Below are 17,639 nucleotides of genomic sequence, written 5' to 3' on the forward strand. Positions count from 1 at the left end.
GAATCAGAAAAAACAACATTGTTAATCCAAGACAAACCTCCATCGACCAAGACATTATCACATATGATGACGACTCTAGAAGCGCAACAGGAATTATCAAAAGGAACACATTGGCCACTGTATTGTCGACCACAGTATGAATAAAGAAAGCTCCTTATAATGAGCTTTTGAATATGTGGAGGAGGAGAACATTTATGGTATTTTTATGAAAAATCATGGGATGTTTTTTAATTACAATTAGAATGCTTAATTTTGTAGTTTTTATCCAAGATTATTTTGGTGAACAAAAAAATCACTATGGGCAAAACTCTTATATAATTAAATAGAGTTTTGTTTCATTAAAAGCCATAAGGTTCAATTTTTCAAAATAATTTTTACACGAAGGTAATATTAAAATCTTAGGTTAGGGAGGATTAAACTTTTTGATATTAAATCCCAAAACATTTTAGGTGAGGAGCCAAAAATTGCCATGAGTTTAAGGTAATTGAGTGGTTTTGTTATATTTATAGTGACACCATTAAAGTATTATAAATTTAAGATTTAATGTAAGTCAAATGTCTTATTAATATTATATTTTTATTTTTAAGAATGTATGAGTCGTGTGTTAAATAATGTAATCTAGAAAAATCTAGGGAGTAATGTATCAAGAAGTAAGTAAAAAAAATTCTATGATATCCTAAAACTATCTAGACTAACACCCTAAAGCTAATAGTCTAAAACTATCTACAAGTTGTAGAAAAGACTAGAAACATAATGATGGTGAAAGCACCAACATAGAAGCACTATATATATGTGTTGCATGCTCTCATTTGTAACCAAGCCACATAATACGAAAAACTTTTTTTCACAAAAGCCATCAACTCTCCTCTTTATTTTTCATACTAGCATCTTCAATATTTATTAATCAAAATCAATAATCCACCACAACTTCCGCATATTAATTCTAACATCGTGATTGACCTTTGCCCACTAACAACTCCACCCTTATTCTCATACTAGAACTAATGTGCCACCGACTTAGAATCGACTATTTAGAATGCTGACCTTAACGAATGGCTTAGAGCCCCTTTTTCTAGTGCCCCACTTTGAGGTTTTTTAAATTAAAATTATTTATACTGTAAATTTTAACTATTTCTCTTTTAATACATTTTCCCCTCTTTTCCTACTCTTACCATCTCATGTCTATTAATTTTAATTCTTAACATAGTTTGAATTGTTTGTCAAATTTCTCCTATCGTCTTCTCGAAATTGTTAGAAAAATATTATAATTTTTGAAATTGCAGGGGATCTTTAAAAATTTGTTAATTTTTGCTCTGCCACAATATGTAGAATACTATAAAATGATTATCATACAAAAATTGATTTGGGTGCAATCAAAAAATGGAGGAAGTATACTTTACTTCTTCCGTTTTGAAATACTCGCTATATAACGATTTTTGACACTATTCATCGTTCAAGCATATTTTATATATTGCGGTTAATGTGTGAAAAAAATATAGTCAAGTAAGATTTTGTTTGAATTGTCTAATCACATACTTTCATAATATTGACTTTTTATAATTTTTAAATGTGTATAACTTAATATATAAATAATTAAAATAACACATCAAATTGCATAAGAATTAAAAAAAATGTAACATCTATATTGAGACCGTGGAAATATATATATATATATATATATATATATAGAGAGAGGGTTGAACAACAAATTAATACGCCACATCGGATACAATATTAATACAACGAACCAAAACAACCACCACATAACTTTTAAAAGTTGGCATATGAAGGCCACGTATATAAATCCCATATTCCCGCGCTACCACCGTCATCATCAATATACAGTTCACACCCCCAAAAAGGCGGGTAAAATAAACCATCAAAATCAACTTACGCAATCTACTCAATATCCACTTTCTAATTGCTGATGATGAAATGATCGACTTTCCGCATAATCCAACGGCTTTTACTCATTAATGTCCACATTAAATACGGTGTTCTTTAAACTACACGATTAAATCCCCTTTCCCACCTACTTAACGAACTTTTGCATCAGAACTTTTTGTGCAGTGCTGCATCTGCAAGCATTGCAGTGGTACTATTAATAGCTGAACTTCTTCGTTTTACTTTCTTGAGGAAAGTGGAAATAATTTCAAATTTGTGAAGAAAATTTTGACCTAACAATGGCGGCGTCTTAAGATAAACTCAAACTATTAGGTTCTTTTTTTCTTTTTCTTTTTTGTAGTTTGTAAAACAGCTGGTTTGATGTATTATTGATTGTTTTTTTACGCGTTCAAGCAATGATTTCTTTTTAATTTTTGGATAATTTTAATGTTTAAGTAATGCGTGTTTTTGTTTATTACGTTTTGTTGATTGGAGGAATTAAGATATGCACGAATTAGAGATTAAGAAATTTGACTAACTAATTACAAGATTTTCTCTTATATTACATATATTCATTAATTATATATGTTGGAGTTTATTGTGTGTGTATATATATATATCTTTGTTTTCGGCGGTGTTCTCATTGTTTTTGTTTCTGGCTTTGCTTATTGTTTGGTAATTTGCCTTCAGAAATCGAAATCGATCAACACGTACAAGTATGTTTAATGTTTGTGCTTTATTTTCCCGGTGTAGGATTCTATTGTATTTTTATCTTTTCCCCAGGCCAGAATTTTGTATAAATTTGTGTTTGTTCATAAGCTTGTAGAGTAAGCCTTAATACTTATTGTCTTCTGATCTTGGAAAATAAGTTCAATTGGGTTATTTATTTTATTTCGAAAAATGGTCATTTATTATCACTTTGAACCGTGAAATTACAAAATTTATAAAAAAATTTGAATTTTTATATTTATATAGATAATTTTTATTTTGTTTACTCCTCCAAGACCTTTTAAAGTTATATTTAATATAATTTTGTATGTAAATACAACTTATACTACAATTAAAAAATTGTAATTATATCAAATATGTACATGCATTTAAGAAAAATGGCACAAAATGGAAATAGACGTGTAACTTTGTGCCTGAGGCAGTATTATTTATTTTTATATATATATTTTTTATTTATTGTTATTGTTTTTATATTTATTATTATACCTAATAATATTATTACTATTATTATACCAAATAAGTTGATTTTTTCTCAAAAATAAGATTAAAAATTGTTACAAATTTCAAAGATTTATCACTTTGGAAGAACATATAATCACGTAAGATTGGGGCAATAGAGTTAACTTTTTAAGTTGTGTATAATCGCTACTAATCAGTAATATCAGTTTTACGTTTAAAAACTCAAATTCAATTCGATTTGAGATGAACTGCATTATCAGATTTGTTTTTGAGTTGTATTTTGCAAAAAGTTCAAATGAATAGGGGAAAATTGAGAGCATATATATATATAAATATATATTCAATGGGTGGTGATACAAGTTGCTATCATAGGTTTTGTTCTTGGATTGCTTCGGAAATTTGTTAATCAATTTATACAAACTTTACTTAGTAAAATTACATTGCTTATAAGATGTCATTACAAATTTGTTGCCGTAAGTAATCCTATTTAGATGTTTGTTTTGTCAGCAATTCATGTCTTTCTTCTTGCACTTAGGAGACTTTTTCCCACTGAAACATTCAAAATTTATGTTTTTAGTTGTTATTCATGTTATAGATTCTCCGTTTTCTCTTCCTTATTGTAATTTATATATTTTATTGCTTCAGGATTTGGCTATCTAATTACATTTCATTATATGCAATATCAATGAACAGATCACTAAACATCATATTGTGCCCAAAAGACTTGAACTTCTTTTTGGTTCTTGTTATCATTAGCTAGTGAAAATCATCAGCAAAGATGAAATTTGGAAAAGATTACAAGAGACAAATGGTGCCTGAGTGGGTAGAGGCATACATGGATTACAATGGCCTGAAAAAGATACTGCGAGAAATCCGTCTGTCTCAAGCACAAAAGCTGCCACCAACACCATTGAGAACCTTACAGCAGAGGTTCTCAATGTACAGCCCATTCAGAGGTGTAGAAGTAGAAGCTAGAAATCAGAAACGCGAAGGGGATATAGAGGATCAGATAATTCAGGTTAGTCCCTTTGTAGGAGAGAGTAACATAACATTCTACAGGACAAGACTCCTTTTTCCATCTGAAGAGATAGGTGGAGAGGATGAGGTGAAATTCTTCAAGAAACTTGATCAAGAACTCAACAAGGTCAATGCCTTCTATCGTGATAAGGTAGATGAAGTCGTAAAAGAAGCAGCTGAGTTAAAGAAGCAACTCGAAGCTTGTATTGCATTGCGAATCAAAGTGCAAAATTCAGGCATTAAAGAGTCTGATACAGCAGTTGCTATGGATCCTAAGACTACCACAAATCAAGGTCCTTATCCTATTTTGGGTGAAAATATTCTTGATTGTTCTAATTTCTATGAAAACTGACTATACTTTATAATATAAGGGTGTTAACTTTTGCATACACTTCTGTTTCTCAAATTAAATTAGTGAATTTAAGTTTAAACTCTGGTGCAGAAGCACCTTCTATAAACAACACTGGTGGTGACAGGAATAATACAGGTTCCAGAAATGATGAATCTGATGTCTTGAAGGTACTAAATCATGTGAAGATCAATACTACACTTCAAGGTCCATTATCAATGATACGAGGCATTCTAGGAGATTTCAAGGAGAAAGCATTAAGTTTTAGCAAGGAGGAGTTAAAACTGGTGGAAGAAAAACTGAAAATTGCTTTTACGGAGTTTTACCAGAAACTTCGGCTTCTAAAGAACTACAGGTAGCAAACTATAGGGCTTTCATGCTCTGCTATGTCACTGATCATTAAAATATGTAAATAGCACAGTTCAGGGCTTGATAGCTGTATTATAATTATAATTAATTGTTTTGTATGATCAGCTTTATGAACCTCTCAGCATTTGCCAAGATCATGAAGAAGTATGAGAAGGCAAGGGAAGAGGCCTTTTAATATTAAGATACTTTTATCCTGTTTCAGCTACATTACTATTTAATATATCATTCTTTACTAATAAAGTTCGCTTTATCTTAGACCACCTCAAGATACGCAGCTCGTTCATACATGAAAATCGTGGACAAATCTTACCTGGGAAGTTGTGACGTGGTATGCTGCTTTTCTGAACTAATAGACACATCACAAACTTTTTCATTATGTCCTATACATGAACAAGCCGTTGGTGTTAAGATGTTGTCTTTCTATCATAAACATCAAGATTTTGACTTGTGGAATTTCAACATTATTGATTCATTTTTTCATCTGCATTTTTTTCTGAACTAGGCATAGTTTAGAACTTGCTATATGTAACATAGAAGTGTTAGGTAGAAACTAGAATAGAGTTATGCTGAGTAGAACCCCCCATAGAGAGATGTATGTCAATTTGGAATATGATAGAACTGATGAATTCTCCCAAATAGGAACAGCTCATTACCTCACTGATTTTCGTGCTAGTACAGGTTACAAAACTCATAGAAGATGTGGAGCACATGTTTGTCAAGCACTTCTTTAATGCTAATCGAAGGGAAGGCATGAAGCCTTTGAGACCAAGGAAAAGAAGAGAAAAGCACAGTGTATCATTCCTTTCAGGTGTGTAGCTGATGTGTTCCTATTTGTGTAAATGCTTAATACATATAGCATGACATAATCTTGGATAGTGTGTCCTCATGCCTTTTTCTGTCTATTTCAGGCCTCTTCTCTGGCTGTTCAATTGCACTTGCAATTGCTATTATTCTCATGGTACGAGCAAGAAAAATTTTAGAGAAAGAAAAGGGCTCCGTTTACATGGAGAACATGTTCGGACTTTACAGGCAAGCTCAAGCTTTTGGAAACATATTATAGTTTTGGTTGACTTATGCCTTCTCATTTTTCTAGTAGCTGTTTCCTCACTGAGAAATCATTTTCATTGCAGCTTATTTCTGTTCATAGTTCTGCATATGCTCATGTATGCTGCAGACATATACTTCTGGAAACGCTACCGAGTCAATTATCCATTTATATTCAATTTCAAGCAGGGAACAGAACAGGGTTATCGAGAAGTGTTCTTGCTTGGTGCTGGTCTTGCAGTTCTGTCTCTTTCTAGCTTCTTAGCAAATTTTGATATGCTTATTGGCTTGACAACTGAAAACGATCACAGTCCTGCCAAGTTCATCCCCTTAATAGTGCTTTTGGTAAGAATGTGAATTTAGATGCATTTTTCTCCTGTAGTGAATATGGTTAACTGATAATGAACTATTTTTTATCTATTAAATACAAGGCAGAACTGTACTTTTGCTTTCTCTTAAATAATGAAATAATTGTTGTTCTGCAGGTGTTTCTTGGCATCACCTTCTGTCCTTTCAATATCATATATCGCTCAAGTCGGTATTTTTTGATACAATGTTTATTTCGCTGCATATGTGCTCCGTTTTATGAGGTAGTGTTCAAAGTAACCCATAGCTACATGTTAATGCATTTTATGTTGGCTTTTTATTTTCTTATTGTCATCATTTCTTTTTTATTTTCAGGTCACCCTTCCAGATTTTTTCCTAGCTGACCAGCTAACCAGCCAGGTGCTTATTCTTTACCGAGTACTTCAGAACTAACCTACTAGAAACAAGTTTTTATGGTTATTTGCTCAGATTTTTTCTACTTTTCTTCTCCTTATCTTATGACATCAGGTTCAGGCGATAAGGAGTATTGAATTCTACATTTGCTATTACATTCACAAAGGTTTTCCCGAGGGACAAAGCAAATGCCACAGCTATGGAGTATACAATGCTTTCTATTTTGTAGTAGCAATTATACCTTACTGGATCCGTTGTTTCCAGGTGCATATCCATTTTCATCATTACTTGCACTGCCCTTGGTATTAAATTATCAGAATGGTAATAAAGATAGTGTAATTTTGCTATAAAATTTACTTGACATGGCTTATGATTATGGTTGTCTTACTCTAATCTTCTTTTTTCTTCACATAATTCATTCCCATCCTTTAACACTTGGGATGCTATTAGATGGTAATGAAAAGTTGTGAAGAAAATTACCAATTTACCATAGAAATGACATAGCATATCTCTTAAAACTAAAGCTCATTCCTATTAGGCTATTTTGTCCACAAATCTAATACCATTAATCGACTGGGGAGTTGGTGGCTAGCTAAACTAAACATTTACCAATAATATAATGAACCTGCTAACGATTATATCCTCAAGTTCATCAGACTGGAAAGGTTTTCTGAGATACAAATTATTGCCGGCTATATTGGATCTGAACACATTTCTGGCTGAAAATCCAGCACTTAGCTTGCAGAAAAGCGTCTGGGCCACCCTTAACGAGCTATTTGCTACTACGTGCCTTTAGTCCTCTGTAAATACTAACGGAGTGCATTATTCTGCTGATGTAGTGTCTTCGTAGATTGGTTCAAGAGAGAGATTCGATACATGCGTACAATGCAATGAAATATCTTATGGCAGTTGTTGCTGTCGTTATACGAACCCTTTACGAACTCAAAAGTGGAACAGCCTGGTTAGTGCTGGCCCTTTTAAGTTCCGCTATGGCTGTGGCTTACAATACCTATTGGGATATTGTTATTGACTGGGGGCTCCTGCGTCGAAATTCCAAGAACTACCTCTTAAGGAACAGACTTTTGGTTTCACACAAGAGTGTGTATTACATTGCTATGGTAATATTAATCAAACTTAGCACAATATCTTCAACTTTATGCTGATTTAACAAAATAAATCCTTACAAGGTTCACTTTTCAGGTCGTTAATGTTCTCTTAAGAGTTGCTTGGCTGCAGCTTGTTCTAGAGTTTAATATCAAGGGTCTGCGCAAAACCGCACTTTCAACAACCATGTCCTGTCTGGAAATAATTCGTCGTGGCATCTGGAACTTCTTTAGGTATACAATAGCTGCTTTGCTTTCCCTTCAGAATTCAAATTCATTATAGGGGATAAGAATATCCAACAATGTGATGCTTTTTTTATCCATCCGAGACCTGAATGTTTTTTGCTTTTAGGTTGGAAAACGAGCACTTGAACAATGTGGGTCGATTTAGAGCTTTTAGATCTGTTCCATTACCGTTCAACTATCATGATCAAGATGATACTGATGACGACAATGATGATTATGACTACGAGAAAGTCGATTGAGCAATATGATCAACATCTCCCTATGGTGATACCATTTGAGCGCTACTCGAGACTCATCATCTTTAATATCGGTGCAACCTGTGCACTGGTCGGAAAGATACAACACCATTTTCAACGAACAAAAAAGACCGTCTATTTTGAGGTTGCACATCGTTTATAAGTGACATACAAAAGTTCTCAGGAAGCGGTTTCTCCATCAGCTAGCGCTGTAGGCAAAATTTCAGGTAGTGACCCTAAAGAACGAATCAAATATATAATAGTCATAGAACCAAAATCTTCCTTTCATATGTGCCACTATAGTGATAGTTACATGTTTTTAGATCTTTCGTGTTTTGAAGTGAACAGAAGCTGTTCAACAACTGTAGTTACACAAATTCATTTTAATAAAGCACTATATTAAACTGATGAATTGAGTTGCCAGTCGGCCAGTCGCCTTGAACTTTGATTATTCGAACATTAAGATCTTGTAACTTTTTACCGGTTCTGGAATTTAAGCTTTTTGACAAGCAAAAGTAACGAAAGGTCGGGTTTGACTCTTAGTCAATACTCATTTTAAAATTCATTTTGCGTTCGTATAAGAGAGGTTTATGTTGCATTCATACTTTTAGCCTAAACGTTTCCATATGAGGGGTGTGCCGGAGAATATAATAATATTATAATATGCTCCGTGATGAGACTGCAGAAGCGAAGCATGTTCTTTAGTGTTTTTGCAAAAAAGAACAATCTGTTGTACAGAACTAATACATCATAACAGAATTCTGTTAAATGGCCCTAACAAGTAACAAGCCAAACTTAACTTTCCCGCCAAATCTTATTTAACTAAAATATGGTACTGTATCATAAAACCATTAAAATACAAAATTTAAGAGTAAAATTACAAATAAATGAGATTGTGTTTTAGCAATAATTATTATATTTTACGTCGTAAATTTTAATTATGAAATCAAGAACGAAGAATTTGATAATGATACGATTTTGAAAATCATTCTTAAATTTTCTATTTTAACTAATTATTGAATAATGGTTGAATTGACTAAAATCTAACTCTAAAATTTTTTTATTTATTAAATATTAAATTTGAGTCAATTCAAAATTTTTTAAATAAATTATCATTTTAAACATTAATTTATTCAACAGAGCGTCTCCGCCATAGATTTAGCCACATCAGACATAAGAATCAATCAAATAGCCAGCACTTATTCAATGACATCCACAGTAATACGGTGGTCTTTAAACTACACAATAAAATTGTCATCTAAATAGTACTTGATGAACTTTTGCATCAGAATTTTGTGCGCACTGCATGCATTTCATTTTGTATAAAAACTAAAAAGTGGTAACAAGCAACAAACCTCATGAACTTCACTTCTTGATCAGGAGAGAGAATATAAATTCAAGATTGCAGAAGAAAATGATCAGTGACCTAACAATGGCGGACTAATCGATTTCAAACTACTAAGGTCGTCCTTTTTCACTCTCTTTCTCTCTCTCTCTCTCTCTCTTTATCTTTTATAGGTTTGTAAACTGCTGCTTGTTTGAACGTTGTTTTACGCATTCAAGAAACGAATGCGAGTTTTTATTTTGTACGTTTTATTAATTGCAGGAACATATGCATGGATTTTTGATTAAGGAATTTGATGAATGATATCTAGTTATTCAGGAATTTGTTATGTGTATGATGTATGGAGTATATCTTTGCGAATTTCGGAAATGTTCTGCGTGATGCTTCTGGTACTTAGCTTTTGTTAGATAGCTTTCAGAAATTGAATCGATCATCATCAAGTACATCGTTTCTGCTTTATGATTTTCTGTTAAATGTTTACAACACTTGGAGAATAAAAAGCACCAAATACATACTGATTTTACAAATATGAACAAAACTATTAAAATGACTAGAAAGGATAATACTAAGACTTATGAAATTACTCCATATTTATAATAGCAACACTTAAACGTATGAAACTAACACTATACCAAATATCATTTAGACACTTAGTCTTCAGAAACATGATACCAAACTGATGCACATCTAGATGCTTTTCTTATAATGTTATTTCGCCCATAATGGTGCTTGGTTTGAACTTTGGCAATACACTATAGAGATACAACGGTTTGCAGTACAATATGACCACTATCAAGTGTGTTTATATCAGAAGTAAATTAGAATTATGAAAGTAAAATTTGCAAGATTCTAATATCATAAACATATAAAAAAAAGAGAGGAGAATTCAAAAAATAGGAATATGAATTTTTGGAAAAATGTATGTACAAATGAAGCCTAATATCTCAATTTAGAGACTTGAAACAAAGCAATGAAGTATCACACCACTTGATTAATTATATCTCCTCAAAGTAACACATTTCTTTGTGATAATTCCTCAATGAATATTTGTTTAATATTCCTCATGCAATACTTTGCACAATTATTCCTAACTTGAAATATTTGGCTGATCAGTATCTAACAATTCTCCCCCATTTAGAGTATTTTAATTAAGTCTCTACACAATCTAAAATTAAACTTCATTTAGTAAATTAATGCTTAATGTCCCTATGGATTGAATTGACACCTAGTACAACTCATCACAAATGGAAATATTGCAATGATTTCCCTTTGGATTGAATTAAAGAAATATATTTATCCACCTAAAGTTGTTTCCGAATTGTAGAATCATAAGCAATTATAATCTCTTTTTTTTTTGCTAAATTGTAGAATCCTTTGATTCTACGCTCGATTCTAGAATCCGATTATGAGAGTTGTTTCTGAATTAAGTTAGAATCACGATTTTAACAAACTTGTTTATAAATTTAACACCCAAAATAACATATGCCTCCCCCATATCCTTCATTTTTTAAACCGAAGACAAAAATGCTTTTAACATCTTAACTTGTAACAGACTTATGTCAAAAATGAGCATGTCATCAACATATGAACAAATGATAACCTCGTTTTCTTACTTATCAAATTTTCTATATACACATTTATCTAATTGATTTAACTTAAATCCCATATGACAAGACTGTTTCATCAAATTTTTTATGCTACTGCAATGGTGCTTGTTTTAGTCCATAAACTCAACTAAATTGAACACCTTTTCCTCTTGCCTCTTCATGATAAAACCTTCGGGTTGTTTCTTGTAAATTTTGTTTTATAGATCTCCATACAATAATGTCATTTTTACGTCCATTTGATGAATTACTAGCTTGAACGAACCGACTATTGCAACTAATAACCTAATTGTAGTTATCCTTGCTACTAGTGCATATGTGTCAAAATGATCAACACTATGTTTTTGCCGAAAGCCTAGAGCCACTGACCGGGCTTTGAGTTTGTCAATTGGACCATCAATATTCATTTTCTTTCAAAAAATCCACTAGCAACAAATAAGCTTACATCCCGAAGGTAATCTTCTTTCCAAAAATCCAAATCTTGTAAAGACAATGCTTTAATATACTCACGGATCCCCTTCTACACCATATAAATATGGAACACTGGAGCAAAGATTACGTCTTGTACCTTCAATTAAATACACCTCAAAATCCAGTCCATTAAATCTGCACCATATCATTATCCAAGTAAAATTGCTATTGAGCATAATATTCTAGATTGCTTTTTTAGAAACAAAAAACGTAATTCATTTCAAAGGTAAAAGTGTTAATCACGATAATGAATTTACCTTAAATTAGAATTTATTGAAGTCCATTAAATCTTATGTGAATTATATTGTAGGATTCATGTTCAAATAATCATAATCTTATTTTGTAAAACAAATTCAAATGGGTTATGCAAGAAGTTGAGAGTATATCATTTGGTGGTGGTGAACGTTGTTTCATAGTATGCGTTGGTTGATTGCTTCATGAAATATAGTTATCAATTTATACAAACTTCACTTTGTAAGATTGCATTGCTTTTAAGATGACATAGCAAAGTTTTAGCCTAAAGTATTCAATTTTAGATTTTTTTTTTGTGTTCATATAAAAAGAAGGTGTTTGTTTTGCCACTCTGAATGGTAACATACTAACATGTTTATGAAGTTATTGTAGCCAACACCTTAGTCGATATATTTCTTCTTACACTAAGATAGAACATGCAAAATTTATGTTTCTAGTTGTTATTCAAGTTATAGGTTCTCTATCTCTCTTGTTTGTTGCAGTGTAGATATCGTTGCTTCATGATTTGGCCATGTAAAAGCCTAATTACGTTTCATTATTTTGCAACATCAACTAACAGATCAGTAAACATCATATTGTGGTCAAGACAAAAACTATAGCTTGTGATTTGATCAAAAGGGGGGAAGAGGACTTACTTAGATTTTGAGGAAGTGCTAAGATCAACAGCAAAGATGAAGTTTGGAAAAGATCTGAAGAGACAAATGGTGCCTGAGTGGGTAGAGGGATACATGGATTACTATGGCTTGAAAAGGATACTGCAGGAAATTCATATCTCTCATGCACAAAAGCTGACAAAAACACCAATAAGAACCTTACAGCAGTGGTTCACAATGTACAGCCCCTTCAAAGGTGTAGAAATGGAAGAGAGTATCAGAACAAGGCTCGTTTTGCCATGTGAAGAAATAGGTATAGAGAATGAGGTGAAATTCTTCAAGAAACTTGATCAAGAGCTCGACAAGGTCAATGCTTTCTATCGCAATAAGGTAGATGAAGTCATAAAAGAAGCAGCTGAGTTGAAGAAGCAACTCAAAGCTTGTATTGCATTGCGAATTAAAGTACAAAATTTAGGCATCAAAGCATCTGAAGCAGCAGTTGCTGTGGAGTCTTTATGGTCCACAACTCAAGGTCCTTATCTTATTTTGAGTAAAAATATTCCGACTTCTAATTGCTACTAAGATTATTTATGATGAAAAATATGTGTTTATATGGTGTACATTTTGTTCGTCCAAGTAAATTAGTGAATTAAATTTGAACTTTGGTGCAGAAGCATCTTCTGTAAACAACACTGGCAATGACAGGGAAAATACAGGTTCCACAAATGAGGAATCCGATGTCTTAAGTGTCCTTAATCGTGTGAAGATCAATACTACATTTCAAGGTCCTTTATCAATGGGACGAGGCAAGGAGCAGTTAAAACAGGTTGAAAAAAAATTGATAGTCGCCTTTAGGGAATTCTACCAGAAACTTCGGCTTCTAAAGAGCTACAGGTAGAAAACTATGGGGATTTCATGCTATTCTATTTCAATAATGATTAAAATATGTAATAGTAGACCGCAGAGCCTGATAATAACGTGCTTTGATTTCATCCCTTTTTATTCTGTGATCAGCTTTATGAATATCTCAGCATTTGCCAAGATCATGAAGAAGTATGAGAAGGTAAGGGCAGAGGCCTTGTAACATTTACAAGATGTTTTGTCTTGTGTCAGCTGGATACAATAAAGTGGATTATTATTTGCTGATACAATTGCATTACATTAGACCACCTCCAAGTGGGCAGCTCGTTCATACATGAAAATTGTTCACAAATCTTACCTGGGAAGCTGTGATGAGGTATGCTGCTTATCTGAACTAAAATACAAGTTACAAATTTTCTTGTTTTTTCTCTTAATAGAAAGACTACTTTAAGAAGACCATTCCATTTACGACATTGTTTTTCTAGCATACAACGTGAATCAGGTTATTGATTTATGGAACCTCTTCATTATCGATTGCGTTTTTTCATGGGCATTTATTCTCTTCTAGGTATAATTTAGAACTTGCTATCCCTAACACTGAACTACTAATAAATAACTGGAATAAAACCACGCCTTGATGAATCCTAATAGAGAGAGGTGTCTCATTTCAGAATATGAAACTACTGATGAACTGCCCCTTGCCCCGCACAATAAGCGTACATTGCCTCACCTCACTTTCTTGCAAGTACAGATTACAAAACTCATAGAAGATGTAGAACACTTGTTCACCAAGCACCTCTTAAATGCAAATCAAAGGGTAGGCATGAAGCCTTTGAGACCAAGGACAAGAAGAGAAAAACGCGGTGTATCATTTCTTTCAGGTGTGTAACAGAAGTGTCCCTATTCGTGTACATCTTCAATACATACAGCGTGACATAATCTTGAATAATGTGTCCTGGTGCTTTTTACTGTCTTTTCCAGGCCTCTTTTCTGGTTGTTCAATTGCACTTCTCGTTGTCATTATTCTCATGGTACGAGCAAGGAAAACACTGGGGAAAGAAAAGGGCTCCTTTTACATGGCGAACGTGATTGGACTTTATAGGCAAGCTATGGTTTTTTGGAAACATTTTATAGCTTTAGTTGACTTGTGCCTTCTAATTTTTCCAGTAGTTGTATCCTCACTAAGAAATCATTTTCATTGCAGCTTATTTTTGTATATAGTCCTACATATGCTCGTGTATGCTGCAGACATATACCTCTGGCAACTCTATGGAATCAATTATCCATCAATATTACATTTCGAGGAGGAAACAACACTGGGTTCTAAAGAAGTAGCCAATATCAGTTGTTTTCTTGCATTTCCATCTCTTGTTGGCTTCTTTCTAGATACTGTTGGCTCGTCAACTGAACACAATCACGACTTTTTCACATTCGGCCCCTTAGTAGTGCTTTTGGTAAGAAAAAGAATTCAGCCGCATTTTTCCTCCATCATGAATAACTGATTATGGTCAACCGAAAAGAACTATTTGATCCATTGAAAGAAGACTGAACAAGATTTAGTGTAACAGGCATTTTTCAGGCAACTCCTGTTAAATTTGTGCTTACTCTTAACAATTACATATTCATTGTTCTGCAGATGATTCTTGGTATCACCTTCTGTCCTTTTAATATCTTATATCGATCAAGTCGGCTATTTCTGAAGAAATGTTTAAAGCGCTGTGTATTTGCTCCTTTTTTTGAGGTAATATTGGAATTAATCCAGAGCCACATATTGGTGTAATTTTTCTTGCCTTTTTTTCATTTTCATCATTTCTTACTTTTCAGAGTACCTTTCCAGACTTTTTTCTTGCAGACCAGCTAACCAGCCAGGTGCTTATTCTTTACTGAGTACTTCAAAGCTAAACTGCTGGAAACAAGTATTCTTGGTTATTCGTTGTTGAGTTTTTTTTCTTTTCATCTCCTAATCTTATGACATCAGGTTCAGGCAATAAGGAGTCTTCCATTCTACTTTTGCTATTACGTTAACAGAGGTTTACCTGAGGGACAAAGCAAATGCCACAGCAGTGCAATATACAATATTTTCTATTTTGTAGTAGCACTTTTACCTTACTGGAGCCGTTTCCTTCAGGTGCATATTCTCGTCATCATTACTTTTAGTTGGCAGCGTAATGTCTACCAATATTGTAATCTAACCTGCTAATGATTATTATATCCTCAAGTTCTCCAAGATATATCTTTGTACCTCTAGAGTAGCTACATTTTTCATTTTGACCCGTCTCATTGCTTTTGCAGTTTGCTACATTTCCTTTTATGAAGATGTACCCACAACTCATTACTTATCATCCAGAGATTTCTTATCTCTCTATAAATACCATCCACACAAAAATTCAAATGTTTTGTGAATTTCTCCAACAATTAAACCGCAAATTATATTTGTTTGCTAACTTTTTGGTGGCAAACTCAGTGGGATAGAGTAATATATAGTTTCTTTTGTAATTGACCCATTGGACCCGATGCATCAGACTGGAAAGGTCTGCCCGCAACTCTAGCTGAAAAAGTCTGCCCTTATCTTGCAAAAAAATGTCTGGGCGATACTTGATGAGCTTTTTGCCACCATGTACCTTTTGTCATACTAACATATAGCCATTATTGTGCTAATTTACGTGTAGTGTATTCGTAAATACGTTCAAGAGAAAAATTCAACAGATCTATACAATGCATTGAAGTATCTTACGGCAATAGTTGCTGTTGTTATAAGAACATTTTATGAACTCAAAAAAGGAAAAGCCTTGTTTTTTCTGGCTCTTTCTAGTTCAATTTTTGCAATGGCGTATAACATCTATTGGGATATTGTGCGTGACTGGGGGCTCCTGCACTGGAATTCCATCAACTTCTTGGTCTTAAGGGATGCACGTTTGGTTTCATACAAGAGTGTGTACTACATTGCTATGGTATTATTAATCAATCATAGCAGTAATTTCACTTTATCCGATTTTTCCCAATTAACAATAAAAACCACCTTACAAGTTACAAGGTTCACTTTGCAGGTTGTTAATGTAGTCTTAAGAATTGCTTGGCTGCAGCTTGTCTTAGTATTCGATGTCAAGGGCCTGCATAGAACAACAATTTCAACTGGCATTTCCTGTCTGGAAATAATTCGTCGTGGCATTTGGAACTTCTTTAGGTAAAAAAATTGCTACTTTCCTTTTCCTCAAAAATTTGAGACTTGAATATGAATGCTCAAAGAGGGGAAGCATATTTATCCCAATTGGTAATATCTGAAACCTGAGTGTTTTTGATATTAGGTTGGAGAATGAGCACATTAAAACTGTGGTTTCAACACCACATTTTATATCTATTCCAATGTCGCCCACCAGCTACCGTGATCAAGGTGGTACTGCTATTGACAATAATGATAATGATAATTCTGCTGGGAACGATAATAATGATGCTGGTGACGATAGTGATAATGCTGCTAATGACGACAATATATATGCTGCTAGTGACGATAATGATAATCCTGCTGAAGACGATAATGATAATGCTGCTGATGCTGATAATGTTAATGCTGCTGATGACAATAATGATAATGCTGCTGATGACGAAAATGATAATGCTAATGATAACAATAATGAGAATGCAAATGATGACGATAATGATAATGCTGATGACCGTGATTGAGAAATATCAAAATCTCCCAAAGGTGATACCATAACATTGAGCTATACTCAAGATTCATGGATGAAACATGTAGCATTCACAACAGCGCAACCTGTACGCTTCACGGGAAGAACACAACACCATTGACAATCAGCAAATGCTGCAGGTGAAATTTCAGGTAATGATCCTTAACATAGTGATACAAACATGTTATGGTCATAGAACCAAATACTTCCCTTCATAGATGCAGCTATTGTGATAGTGTGACTCATGAGTGATCAGTTTGTGACTTCGTGTGTAAATACAAAAATAGATGCAGTTCCACTGTTTCTTCCTAACGCTACATATGTGAAAGCCGAAGGTTTAACATGCTAATATCACTCTACATCCCCCAAATAAAGGGAATCCAAGAGCCATTGTGACTGTGTTCAATTGGTCAATGACTTACCAAATGTTTATTTGGTAAATAAGTTTTACGTGAACTCATAATTTATTTTCAAGTTAAAATAAGGAAATTGATATCGATAATATTCTCTTTAATACTGCCATTTGATAATAAGTTAATAACTAAATTTTACCAAACATCTTCAATAAAAGATTATTCAGTTAGGTTAATAACTAAAAATACATAAAAACTACATAAATTATAGTTGATCAAATAAGGTAAATAAAGCTAACTAATCTATTTGTGCTATTT

General features: G+C 33.3%; 2 protein-coding genes across 4 annotated transcripts; both read left to right on the plus strand.

Moving 5' to 3' along the window:
- The first annotated feature begins 1,787 nt into the window (after window positions 1–1,787).
- Window positions 1,788–8,564, plus strand: LOC130809118 (phosphate transporter PHO1 homolog 10-like). 3 transcript variants are annotated; one of them, XM_057674756.1, is made up of 14 exons: window positions 1,788–2,217; window positions 3,766–4,382; window positions 4,532–4,793; window positions 4,913–4,961; window positions 5,064–5,135; window positions 5,486–5,615; window positions 5,716–5,836; window positions 5,938–6,196; window positions 6,337–6,441; window positions 6,533–6,577; window positions 6,686–6,835; window positions 7,411–7,689; window positions 7,772–7,908; window positions 8,027–8,564. In XM_057674756.1, the coding sequence occupies exons 2-14, from the start codon at window positions 3,851–3,853 to the stop codon at window positions 8,157–8,159; spliced, it is 2,274 nt and encodes a 757-aa protein (XP_057530739.1). In that variant the 5' UTR covers window positions 1,788–2,217; window positions 3,766–3,850; the 3' UTR covers window positions 8,160–8,564. The 3 variants fall into 3 exon arrangements, with proteins under 3 accessions (XP_057530739.1, XP_057530740.1, XP_057530741.1); XM_057674757.1 differs by lacking the exon at window positions 1,788–2,217 and adding an exon at window positions 2,249–2,600; XM_057674758.1 differs by lacking the exon at window positions 1,788–2,217 and having other exon boundaries at window positions 3,237–4,382.
- LOC130809119 (phosphate transporter PHO1 homolog 10-like) lies at window positions 8,282–17,277 on the plus strand. Its single transcript, XM_057674759.1, has 15 exons — window positions 8,282–8,383; window positions 9,537–9,619; window positions 12,388–12,953; window positions 13,093–13,315; window positions 13,436–13,484; window positions 13,587–13,658; window positions 14,034–14,163; window positions 14,264–14,384; window positions 14,487–14,736; window positions 14,919–15,023; window positions 15,107–15,151; window positions 15,261–15,410; window positions 15,952–16,233; window positions 16,330–16,466; window positions 16,588–17,277. The coding sequence occupies exons 3-15, from the start codon at window positions 12,500–12,502 to the stop codon at window positions 16,961–16,963; spliced, it is 2,394 nt and encodes a 797-aa protein (XP_057530742.1). The 5' UTR covers window positions 8,282–8,383; window positions 9,537–9,619; window positions 12,388–12,499; the 3' UTR covers window positions 16,964–17,277.
- The last annotated feature ends 362 nt before the right edge of the window (window positions 17,278–17,639 follow it).

The sequence above is a fragment of the Amaranthus tricolor genome, chromosome 3 (genome assembly GCF_026212465.1).
Source record: "Amaranthus tricolor cultivar Red isolate AtriRed21 chromosome 3, ASM2621246v1, whole genome shotgun sequence".
NCBI lineage: Eukaryota > Viridiplantae > Streptophyta > Magnoliopsida > Caryophyllales > Amaranthaceae > Amaranthus > Amaranthus tricolor.